Below are 12,190 nucleotides of genomic sequence, written 5' to 3'. Positions count from 1 at the left end.
ACTAATTCTGGTGTTTGATGTTATTTTTTTATTCGGATTCAACAGAACGTATTACACGTTTGTTTCTTTTTAAAGTAGATTAAACAAACGCTGCGAGCCCACAAACGATTAAATAGCCTACAAACAAGCTGAGTATGTAATATAGTCACTAAATGCGACGACAAAGGCGCACGGAACGGCGCCGGAAAATCCTAAACTTGCTAGAAACGAAATGTCTGGGGCTGCATCTCTGCAGTGACTAAAAAACGGGATGTTTTTTGGTAAATGAACCTGGTGGCGAGTCACGGACAGGGAGTGGAAGGGATAGGAAGGGGGGCTGGGGGGGCAGAGGAGGAGGAGGTTTTTGCGGCGACGCAGTGACGTTGCCCCTCCGCTCGAATCTCCGCAGTCAGCTGCGATGTGAGGTGTGCACTCTCGCTCTTGCAGAGACGGGGTGGGAGACTGAGAGGGACGGAGAGGAAAAAAAACACACAGACAGCTTCGAGAAAAGAGAGGCATCATGGCACCCATCGGTCTGAAGGCGGTGGTCGGCGAAAGTAAGAATGCTGCATTGTATTTTCCGCATCGTGTGTGGGAACAGTCTTGGTGTCCTTCATGTTTATCGGTGTGATTCCAAATGGTGATGCTCTGCGTTATTCTGAACGGGGAGGAATCTGTCCATTTATACGCGTATCCGCTCCAGTCGGATACGGATGCGGGTAATTTAGATGCATTGTACCATTGTGCCGCTGTGATCACCGCTGGAACAAGGCGCATTACGCTATATTTCCTCATTGTGGGCTCTAACCATGCGGACGGTGGATTGACTGTTAGATGATTTTGCGGATATTTGTTTATTTCTCATTTAATTTGGCTGCCGGGCATATGCTGTCTGATAGTCGTGCGGAAAAAGCTTGGCCAAGGCGAAAAACCTAGGTACGCCCATCTTTTCAATTGAAAAAAAAAAAAACGATTTATGCGGCGTTGTGTTGCCAGCCTATAGGACACCAGCAGCAGATTTTATAGACGATGTTTTTTTCTGACGCACATTATGTAGTTGATTAAAATTAAAAATTACACTTAATTGCCCTGAGGTTGCGAAACCTCACCAGAATGATCACCACCATATTTTAAACATACATGTATATGCACATATTATTATTTTACACACACACATACTGTGTAAAATATATATATATGGGGACAGTATGTGTGTGTGTAAAATATATATATTTATATAATATATATATAATATGACTGGAATATGCGCGTATGTTTGCTCCCTAAATTGCTATATTGTTTTGACCTTATAATCGAAACACATTTCTCCCAGAGATACGCCTCAGCTAATGGCGAAGTGTACGAAAGCGTGCAGTACATGAGAGGTATAAATAATAAGCGTGAAATGCGTAGTTCAGTTTGCGCTCAGCATAAAGCGCACGTACAGCCTCCCCCGGTTCACAGATGCAAACCGGACTGATTGATCGGTTGTGAAAGACGATATATTAATGGGAAAAAAAACAGGATGAAAAGTACATTTTTGTTCCTTTAACCGGTTATAGTTATGTGGAGCTCGGTTCATGGGCAGCGCCTCGGTGTGTACATGTAGTCGTAGTTTCAGTTTGATTTATGGGTAACTTATCGGTGTGGTTTAGGAGCCTCGCTATACATCCATTATTTGTGAGATTTCGAATAGTTATCCTCTATTTTGGTTTAAATTATAGTGCTAATAACTATGAACGAAAATACGCCTTGTTAAATGCGAATCATCCTACTGGGCTCGGTGGCAACAAACAGCAAATATTTGGCTTAAGAAGGAGAATTAAATCATGCCGAGTAAAAACGCTAAATTTACGAGGTAGGAAAAATGGAGCCGTACTTCTAAGTGCAGCTCTTCAGAATTTTATACTTGGTCAAATGATCTTACAGCCCATTGCGTATAATTAATATATAGCCTAATTCCAAAATATGAAGAGTGTATATATTTCCTCCTAAGGGTTAGACGCAGATTCCCTCTTTGGTGTTATTTATGAACCGTTATGAAGGCACTGACAGAATATATTCGCATGTAAAAATATCAGTAATATTAGAAATGATACATTTGCTATATAAAATAAATATATGCCTATATGCCATGTTCTGCAGCAGTTATTGATGATCGGTCGACGGTAATAAATGTATTTGGAGTGTTTGGCTATATGGTATTAAGGCTGTGAAACCATGGGGCCTCAAAAAGGGCTGGAAAACAACGGACATCTGCTGGGATGGACTGACCCAGACGTCGAATATGCGAGAAGGCGAATATCTCACATTTTGCCGACCTACAAAAGAGCAGAAATAAAACAAATAAAATAACAGTGAGGATGTAGGCGGTGTGAAGGAGAACCGATGCATCCCTCCCTGACGAACGACCAATTAAGCAGACCGGTTAAAAAATTAACCGGAAGCGTTTGGTATTGGAGCGGGACCATGCAGGCAACACCGACGGAGCAGCTTGAGACGGGAAGCAGCACCTGGGCCCCGGCCTCAGCCCCCGAGCAGCTGCGGGCTGCGTATTGTTGTCACGGCGGCAGGTGCTTGTTTTAAAAGCGGCTGTAATACGGCCATTGACTGCGTGCGATGGGCTACGGTGCAGAGCGAATAAATAGCCACCGTTCACGGTTTGCCTTGTGGAAACGTGCAAACAGAAGAGAAAAAAACTCAGCTCCCTTTCACGCCACCGTATTGCGCAAAACACGTGGAGATGCTGTCGGTCATCAAGCCCACTTATTAGATTGGACATAAATATAAGTTTTGCATTTATGCAGTATTTTTTTTTATAAGTTTCCCGATATTAATGTATAGTTTAAATGTTGAAAGGCAGGTGGCGCTTCTTAGAGCGGTCGCAATTCCCCGTGATTTCAGATGATTCTGATTTTTCTCTCTCTTTAATTATAAATTTGACTTGAGCAGTATTTCATATATAAGTGCAAAAACGCACGTTATGCGGTGGCGAGTCCTTCCGAGAGGAAAAGCCTTGTGGATAATACCCATCTATCTATCCATCCATCCATTTTCTGTAACTAGTTATCCTATTTAGTGTGGCGCGGGGGTCCGGAGCCTATTCAGGAGGTTATGGGTGCAAGGCAGGGAGTAATACTGGATGGGACTTGAACCCATTGCAGGGCACACTCACACACCATTCACTCACACATGCACAATATAATATAATATAATTATACTGAAAAACCATGTTTCATGTACAGTGCTGTCTTACGTTTCCCCATAATAGAAATGGGGGGGGGGGTCACCTGGCTCAAGGAGATAAACTAATTCTGTAGTTAAGTTAACAGTCTTATCTATTCTCATGTGCAAGTCTGAATAATTGCCACTGAGGCCTAGGGTGACCTGGGGGCTGTGCGGGGGGGGGGGGGGGCCTTGGCCCCTTGAAGGCTGGGAGATGAATGGCTGACATTTTTATGTGGTCTGCCCCCCCCACCCACACTACAAGCATGGTACTCCATTCAAATATATTATGTTTAAATATAATATATATAATTCACGTAGGAAGGAGCAGGAAAGCCTGATCAGCTGACTGCCACACCGGCCACCAAACTCTTTTTTACTCGAACGGGTCAGGACCCTGTTGGGCCTAGAGGCAGACATTGGGATAAATGAGAAGATGCAGGACTGAGAAAGGTAGTTTCCCTGTTAGCCCTGTACATGTCAGCCTCTGCTGCTGCAGTATCGCCCTCCTGTAAGCCATTCCTCCACACAAGGTCCTCAGACTTGCAGAGGCTAGGGTACAGAAGTCCCTCCCCCCCCGCCTCACCAAAAAAACACACGCAGACTGCAGCTTCCAGCCAAAATCGACCGGGAGGTGGGGCGCCTCTGCAACCTTGGATCAGGTCACCCCCCCGGATCGCTCCGACCCTCGGCGGACATGCCGCTCGGACAGTTAATCTTCAGTGTAAATCTCACTGTTCTGTTTCACTGTTCAGCAGTGTCAAAAAGGAAATGAGCACCTTCTGTCTGGGAGCTGCAGCAGTGCAGGTGGGGGCTGCAAACTGCAATCAAATACAGCAGCAGGACTGGCCAGCCACAAGATGACTGCCCCCTGGCCAAATCTCCCTTAAGGGTGTTTCTTTCTCCTACAGCCAAGGGGCTGCTGTTGGTCTGGCCCCTCCCAGGCCTCCGATCGACCCCCCCTTCGGCTCAAAGTGTATTTACAATGACAACCATGACAGGGCAGAGCGGAGCCATCAGAGATACAGGCCCGAACGAAGGTGTCATTTTACTCCAGCCTGGAGTAGGAGAAGGACAGTGAACCGGGATAGAAGTGAAGGTTTCTACCAAGGAGAATAGGAAGGAGATGCTGCTTAAGAAAAGGGGTGAGAGGAAAGTGGAGAGATGGGGGGTGGAAAGGAGGGAGAGGAGGGAGGTGGAGCGGCAGATATTAGTGCTAGCCCACTTAATCTGACAGGCTGGGGAAACATTCTCAGTGATACTGCAGCCAACAGCGTAGCTGAACACTGCATTTTTGTAAATGCTTCAGTCTGAGTCCTATTCTACCCCCAAGCCCCACCCACCTGAGAGCTCTCAAAATTTCAGTGCGAAAGCGAAGTCCAGCATGGCAAGGAATCCATGGCACAGTGGAAGCCATTGGGGAAAATGGCCGCCGCTCTTAGGACTACATCCCCCAGAGGGCCGAGGGAAAAGAGCATCATCCAATCGCCTACAGTGCATATGCTTGCTGTAGACCAGGGTTTCCCAATTCCAGTCCTGGAGGACCAGTCTGTAACACAGTTTGCAGATTTCCCTGCAGAAACACGCCTACTAAAGCTGGCAGCTGGCGAGCTGAGTAAAGTGATTTTGAGCAGGGAAACCTGGAAACCGTGTTGCAGGCTGGCCGTTCAGGACCGGAATTGGGGAACCCTGCTGTGGACCTTAAGGCTGTATGACTGCAACCACTGTTCAGATTTGTGCAGATATATACAAGCGTGTCTCTCTCTCTGTAGTGCATGGGTGAGATGGGCGTGACGTTGAATTACACCCTCCCGGGGTGTTTAGTGACTCACCAGTAATGCTTGGCGTTTGAGGCACTGTGAGCTGAGGACGGTGGGGCATGTGGGGTCCTCCTTAAAGCTTGGTGCACAGGCAGAGGCCGCGAGTCAGTGTCGGTCCCGCAGAGAGGATTTAAGCACCTCAGTGTCCCTCCATGTGGCTGGGAGGGACTGTTAATCGAAGAGTTATTGCAGAGTTTTATTACATATAAAATACAGTTATACCTTTACCCAGCGGGGGCCTAGAACCTATGCCAGGCTGGGCAGGGCACAAGGTGGGGGTACGTCCTGGTGCGATAGGGCGAGAAATAAATAAGTAAACAGACAGGTAAATGAATGAATGAATGAATGTGTAATATATACACACACACAGACACAGACACACACACAGTATAATATGTATAATATATATTGTTGGTGATCGATGAAACAGACTTATCTGCAAAAATCCATCAGGAGCGTGAAAAAGCATTTTCACAGAAATGTAAAGAGACATCCTTAGCATTACCAATAGGAAGATATCTATACACAGCTGTGAGTGCATGGTTTAATGTTTTAAATGGATTTACGTGGATTGTTGTCAGCGAGGCACATATGTCAGTGTCAGCAGGACACAAACTAATCTTGTGATGTTAGCTGGTTATCTAGCTATTCACGTTACTAGTAACTAGTACAAATATAAATACTACCTGATTTCATAAAACATCTTTTCATTGGTCAGTCAGATGTCACATATTTGACTTCCTCAAACGACATACTCGGGTTTCATTGGACAGTGACATATACATGACTTGTCTTGCATAATGAGGTGAAGCATCATTGTGAGGTGGGTCAGTAGCATTGTGGCCTTCATGGTTGTGGGTTCGATTATGCTGATACTCCAGGTTCTTCCCACAAAGTCATCTTGCCTACGTGCTCCAGTAACCCTACATGGGAGTGGGCAGCTCTCAGAAAATACAATCTGGCCAATGGACAGTGGCATCAGACGGTTGTGACATGAGGGGGGAGACTGAATTTACGCCAGCGGGGGAAGGGGGGGTGCAGTGTACATTGTGATATCGCAGTGGGCACACATGTATTATTCACATTGTGAAAGGATGTCATGTAAGAAAGATTTAAAAATAATTTTGGAACAATAAAGATTTTATCATTTTAAATGAAACTAACACTGTATAGCATACAGTCTCACAACAAACCATAAATAACATGATCCATATGAGGAAGTGTTTGATACAGGACTGCAATCTTCTTTAGGTATATGTTTCTTTAGGTATATGTTTTTGATGCTGGGGGGGGGGGGATGCAGTCCCCCCCGCCCTCCTATTTCCGAAGCCCCTCCAAAAGGGTCCTTATTAGGCACTGATACAATCCTCTCTAAGAGCATATTTCACTTTCGCTTGGGCTACAGGACACTGTCACCTTCCGGTTGTATTTCGGGGGGTGAACCAAGGGTCGTGGCATCCCTAGGGAGCGGATGTGCTGCCTCCACGAGCCCCCATCAGTACCCTCCCTAGCCATTCACGGCAGCCGACGTCTGCTATCGCGGTCACCTCTAATCCAAAATTCCCACGTAACCTTGCAGCGTTTTCTGCATACTCATGCATCCCGTTCTGGGTACGCAGCTATCAGAACAATGTGAATTATTCTGCCTTTAAAAATACCCCATAAAAACACAATAAGGTGTGTTATTACGGCACAGCGATCAAAGCACAGTAAAAATAGTAATTTGCTTAAAGGCAGTTTTAGGCAAGGCCTTGGTAACGACTAAAATTAGCTCACGACAGGAAGCCAGCAGGACCACTGAAGCCCACCGACTGTGTTCTTACATAATATCCGTATCTCCGAGATGTTTCTGATGCTCTCTGCCACATACCACAGTACCCCCTCCCCCACGTGAGAATAGCAATTGATGTATCTGATTGGTTTTTAAAAGGCACTGTTTAAGGTGGAGGATGGGCGATGCTGACTGTCGGTGCTCACAGGCCACAAATGCAGAGGGGCGGGGAACTGGGGTTTAAACCCACAGCTCTCTGGTGCGCTGGACTGCAAATGGGGGGCAAGTTGTGTCAGGCTGCCTCCAGGCCCCCCGTAGAGTTCCATTGTACGTGTATTATTTTATATACTGAAGCAATAATATTAGAGCATGGAGACTCTGCACTTTTACCTCATGTGAGATACACTGTTAGATAGACAGCCAGTAACATGCATCTATAAGTCTTCCCTAACTGCTGGTCCAGCACAGGGTTGTGGTTTACACATGTGGTTGTGTTTCAAACAGTACCAATTACAGAATACTTAGAATAATTCTGTAACATGTATAATCAATCAGCATGTAAAGGTGATAATATTATAATACTTAGCTATAATGGACAGAACTCCTCGGTGTAGCGGCTGTGTTTGTCGGCTGTAGGCAGCTTTGCTCTGGGTGACATCCGGTGACATTAGGCTCCCTCAGGGTAGGACAGGGGGTCCCCCTTGGGCTGAAGGCTTCAGGTAACTGCTTACTGTATGTCATTAACTGTAGCACCAGTGAGCTAAATCCTCTTCATTCCACTTTCTTTTTTTATTACCACAACTGGTCAGTTTGAGGAATTGCAGAATGGTGTCAAATCCTAACTGCATAGGTGCTTTGTGGTTAAAACTACATAAATCTGCCAGAAAATTGTTTGATTTTATGCCAGATTTCATCCGGTTTTTTTTCTCTCCCTGGGATAAATCTCGCGTGTTCGAATTGCTGTGGGACAGGAAACGGCTTTCGGAACAGGTTCTGTGACAGAAGGAGGCACCAGACACTTTTGGTGTCTGCTCGAGTCCTGTACTCCGCACGCACTGAATAAGGGCTGCATCTCAGTTTGGGGTCTCCGTGTTCCTAAATTAACATAATATCGAGTTGCTAACACCCAGTGGAGAGCCCTGTGTCCACCTGCATGTACGGAGGTGGGTTGGCACGCTTGCTTTGCCAGGAGGAGTGGCCGGCCCCTTACTGCCAACACCCAGGCAAGGATTCCATCGCTCCATAGGAGCTAAGCCAGGATCCCGAGGCCAGCTTAAGCTGTGCTCCCTCAATCCTGTGCATTTTACATGAAAAATGTCGACAGAATCAACACTTCACATCATTTTCATGTGCCCCCTTTTAGAAGTTTTACGGTAAAATAAATAAAACTGCAGTGAATCTTGCAGTATCAAAGAAGGAGTGGATTATGGGTCCCGTAGAGTGTGTAGGCACCTTCAGGGGTGCAGGACTTATGCTCTGGGGGATGTGATATATTTTGAGTGGATACTGACGATGACATATGCTGCCAATGGGTGAGTGACACCAACGTGGCATGTTGGAGTAAGGAAATACTCCATCCAGGGTTTGATCCATTTCCCAAGAACACCCAAGAGACCCCCAGGCTGTCGATGTGGTGGGGAATGCGAAAACGTCCTGTCTGCAGGTGTGCTTCTGTTTGTCCTGGTCACCCCCCTACAGTACACTTTGAGAATGCCCCCCCCCCCCAGTATTGCAGTGTATCCCATTTAATTAGTGGCAACCTAGGACCCCTCAATCAACCTGTGGAAGGAGGAAAAATGGGAATTTGGTAATGCGGACAGAATGCGTAAATTTCTAGCTTTTTTCAGAGAGTTCAATCCAATGTCAAGTGCCCCAACGGAGCCTTCACCACCATGACAAACACGCAGTGGGGTTATGAGGTCCGGTAGACTTAGCGCTTAATGGTAGCTCGTTTGGTGAAGCAGCCAGGCCCAGGGAGAGGACAGGGTACAGAGTTCACTGCCTCGATGCTGAAACATTCGCACCTCTGGAGTGAACAGACGTTTGGATGCTGTGTTGCAAGGCTTACCAGCATGCGGCCTTGTGAGGACGCCAAAATACTCATTAGGGGCACATGTACACTAACAGCATTTCTCTCTTAGACACTATCGGTAAGCGTACTTAAAACAGACTTTGAATGGCGGTCAGTGTCAGGCTGCATAACTGACATCACGGCGCGTAGCACACCAGCCATAATACTCACGCCCCCACCTGAGCTTTGCTGAGCCGTTTGTTTTTCTTCAGAAGATGACAAGTCTCAATGCGTCTAAAACTTACAGTATCTCTCCAGCACCAAGAACCCGGGTTGACGGTTTCACCCAAAACAACTGTCACGCACATCAGAGATTGCACCGACGAATATGCGTGATTTCCTGAGTGAGGCGTGAGTCACTGAGGCACACAGGATACTACGCTACGCACTCGGGGAGTCGTGTCTGATTACGGTGGGCTGTTTGAGAAGTCAGACTGAGGGACATCTACTCAGGGACTTTAAGCCAGGGCTGGACAGCCATCTGGCAAACCGGACATTTTCCCAGCGGGCTGATGGACGTTTCATGGGGATCCACCAAAGTCTAGGGCTGATTTTTCATCCCAGTCCAGCCCTGTTCACGTCCCCTTGATGGGTCCGGAAAAGCATCCCTTAAATTTATGAAATGTTAGTATCAACACCCAGTTCATGTGTCACAAAAAATATTAGAGGACTCCGCCCCAGAGAATGAAATATAAGGTCCCCCCCTTGTCCACAGGTTTTAGCTAATTATGTGGTCACACATTAATGGTAAGGGACTCCTATAGCTGTGGTCTGCTTTCATTTTGGTTTCCCTTCCTTAAGAAAGGTTGGACAGCCCAGATCTAAAGTTCTCTGTCCACAGTTACCGAGGGACCATTTGCTTTAGATGACCTCAGAAACAGCTGGTGGGCGTGGCCTGTAGCGACATGTCCATGGGTTTGCTAAGCCTGTTTGCTGGGGTTGTGAGCGCAGTGATGACATCTCTCAGCTTTCATTGCACCATCCCTCCCCCACACAAATCACTTTCTGCATGTCTGCCGCTGACCCTTGCTGGGTAGGCCCCTACTGGACAGTTTGCTTGATAAATACGCATCAGTACGGAGGAAAAGTCGTCTGCAAGTTTTCACCGCACGAGAAACCCAAGAGCCAAACTGTGCACTTTGCACAAACTGACAGTCACAGTCAGTTTAAAACGGGTTAAAATGGAGACGTGTAATATATTTTTCCATATTGTTTCATGTGTTTTATACATATGATGACCCTTACAATTATAAAAAATATAAAACCCCTGTACTGTAGAATTTCTATATACAGAAGATATTTGTATTGGTGTTCAGAATGATAGATTCATATCCATAGGTGACGCTTCAAAAATTATTTGGTTTTGGCTTCTATCCAGCGTCATAATGCATCGCTGACTAGATATCTTCATCATGTCAAAAGTGTATAAACCAGCTCTTGTAATTATTCGCTCATAATAGGACCTTGGAAGTCAAGACAGACACAGCAGTCAGGGAGGTATTGACCAGCAGGGGGCAGCGGCGTTGGGTAACAGTTATGTTGGTTGCAGGTGGGAGGTGTGATATTTTTGTTTATGCTCTGAACTTATGTGGGCGGGGAAGTAAATGAAAATCGTGTGCGAGTGCCTTGGAACGCCTTCATCACCGCGGGAACAGGGGTGTTTCTTAATACTTAGAACGCAGCGATTGGACTTGCGGTCTTGGCAAGACTGGTCTTGCTAACCTGCCTCCCAAGAACAAACTTCAGATGCAGTGAATTATGAGATTGTTTTCGTTTGGCGAGAATGCAACCAAAGTATCTGTGATATTTGGGGGGGGGGGGGCTAGAACAACATTTGGAGATTTTTACCATCCTCTGTACTTCTGTTCTTGAGCATTGGAACTGGTCTTCGCCAATGGAAGGTGATGTAAAACGGGAACAAGTATGGTCAAGTACGCATATTGAGAAACACCCCGTATCTGCAGCTTTCGTATCCTACAGGGTGGATTCTGATTGGATCTCTCCCAGGTCACATGTCACGCCAGCCCAGGTCTCAGGTTAAGGCTGTCAGACTGGGGCTAACCAGGCGCTTTATACAGAAAAAAAATTTCACCCTCCATGGTCATGTCATGGTGCCGTCTTGTAGTTAAGAGTTCCTGTCAGAGAATATGAGGGCTGTGGGTCTAACTCTTCCTAATTAGTGTCACCTGTGGGGTTTCCTCACAGAAAAATGCATGGATATGCAGGCAAAGCTCTTGTGCCGTGTTGACGGAGCCGGCGGGAAGGCTGACGGGGACTGTCACCGCCGAGCGCCGTTTCTGGCTCTGCGGCTGCAGACACCCGGCTTCAACTAAATTAAAAGTGATCGAAGCACAAAGTCGACGGAGCCACGGCGACGGGCGTCTCTCCTCGTGTCCTCCCGGCTCATCGGGAGTGCTTCCTTCTCACTCAGCGTGGGATGACAGCGTCGAGACGGCGTCGCTTTGCACACACGACCAGTCGGGAGGCATATTCCAACAGCCGTCACCCTGCATCCAGGCCGCGACACAAACTGCCGGTTATGCAAATCTCCCCTTCCGATGTCGACCTTTGACCCAGGAAGGGTTTCTCTTGTAGCACTAGACCTTCCTGCCTTTCTGCTCCATTTAATAATGCTTTCTTTGTTCTGAAACAATAAGAGCAGGTTTTTTATACAAAAATACAGGACAAGTACAAACTCTTGATTTTCCTTATTTTCATCTCTGTGTATGTCAAAGTACACATTTTAACCATACAGTCTCGACTGAGATGATAATCCCTCCTGTATATGAATGCCAACGACATCTGCTACTGCTTACACACATAGCAACTGAAACTGGGGGAAGGGGGGGAGCACTCAGCTAATAATTGTTCGTACTTGGAACGTTTATTAAATGTTACAATTAAGGTATGGAAATGTTCAAAGTGTCCAGTTTTCCTGCTGTTCCCAGAATATTATCCTATGTAAGTAAGAGTAATAATATAAAGCAAATGCAGGCCGTGGTAGAGCAGCAGGTAAGACTGTCGCTGTACATCAGAGCTCGCGGCATGGGGCTGACAGCATGCTTGTGCTATGTATGTACAGCACTTTCACAGAACAGTATTTTATTATAAAACGTTCATTTTCAACATTGATTGCATTAAAAGGCTGTTCTGGTAATAATATTATCATGCTGATATTGACAGAACCTTTGTTAAAATGTAAAATATGGAAATAATGTTCCATTAATGTTGCAGTAAGAACGTTCTCCGCCAGCTTTGAGAAGACCAGCACATGAAGGTAGCTAAAGTTCTGGGATGGTCCCCTCCTGGGCCCTGCCTGTAATC

The 12,190-nt window shown here is 46.2% G+C and overlaps 1 protein-coding gene across 2 annotated transcripts in view; it reads left to right on the top strand.

Annotated features, from left to right (window-relative positions):
• Positions 1 to 240: 240 nt before the first annotated feature.
• stxbp1a (syntaxin binding protein 1a) overlaps positions 241 to 12,190 on the top strand; it is a 31,019-nt gene continuing 19,069 nt past the window's right edge. For both annotated transcript variants that reach the window (XM_023831505.2, XM_023831503.2), the window contains exon 1: positions 241 to 536. In XM_023831505.2, the coding sequence (XP_023687273.1) occupies positions 500 to 536 (37 nt within the window). In that variant the 5' untranslated portion in view covers positions 241 to 499. The remainder of the gene's footprint in view (positions 537 to 12,190) is intronic.

Source organism: Paramormyrops kingsleyae, chromosome 7 (assembly GCF_048594095.1).
Source record: "Paramormyrops kingsleyae isolate MSU_618 chromosome 7, PKINGS_0.4, whole genome shotgun sequence".
Taxonomy (NCBI): domain Eukaryota; kingdom Metazoa; phylum Chordata; class Actinopteri; order Osteoglossiformes; family Mormyridae; genus Paramormyrops; species Paramormyrops kingsleyae.
Note: the sequence above shows the minus strand (reverse complement) of the source record. Positions and strands in the feature narration are given on the sequence as shown.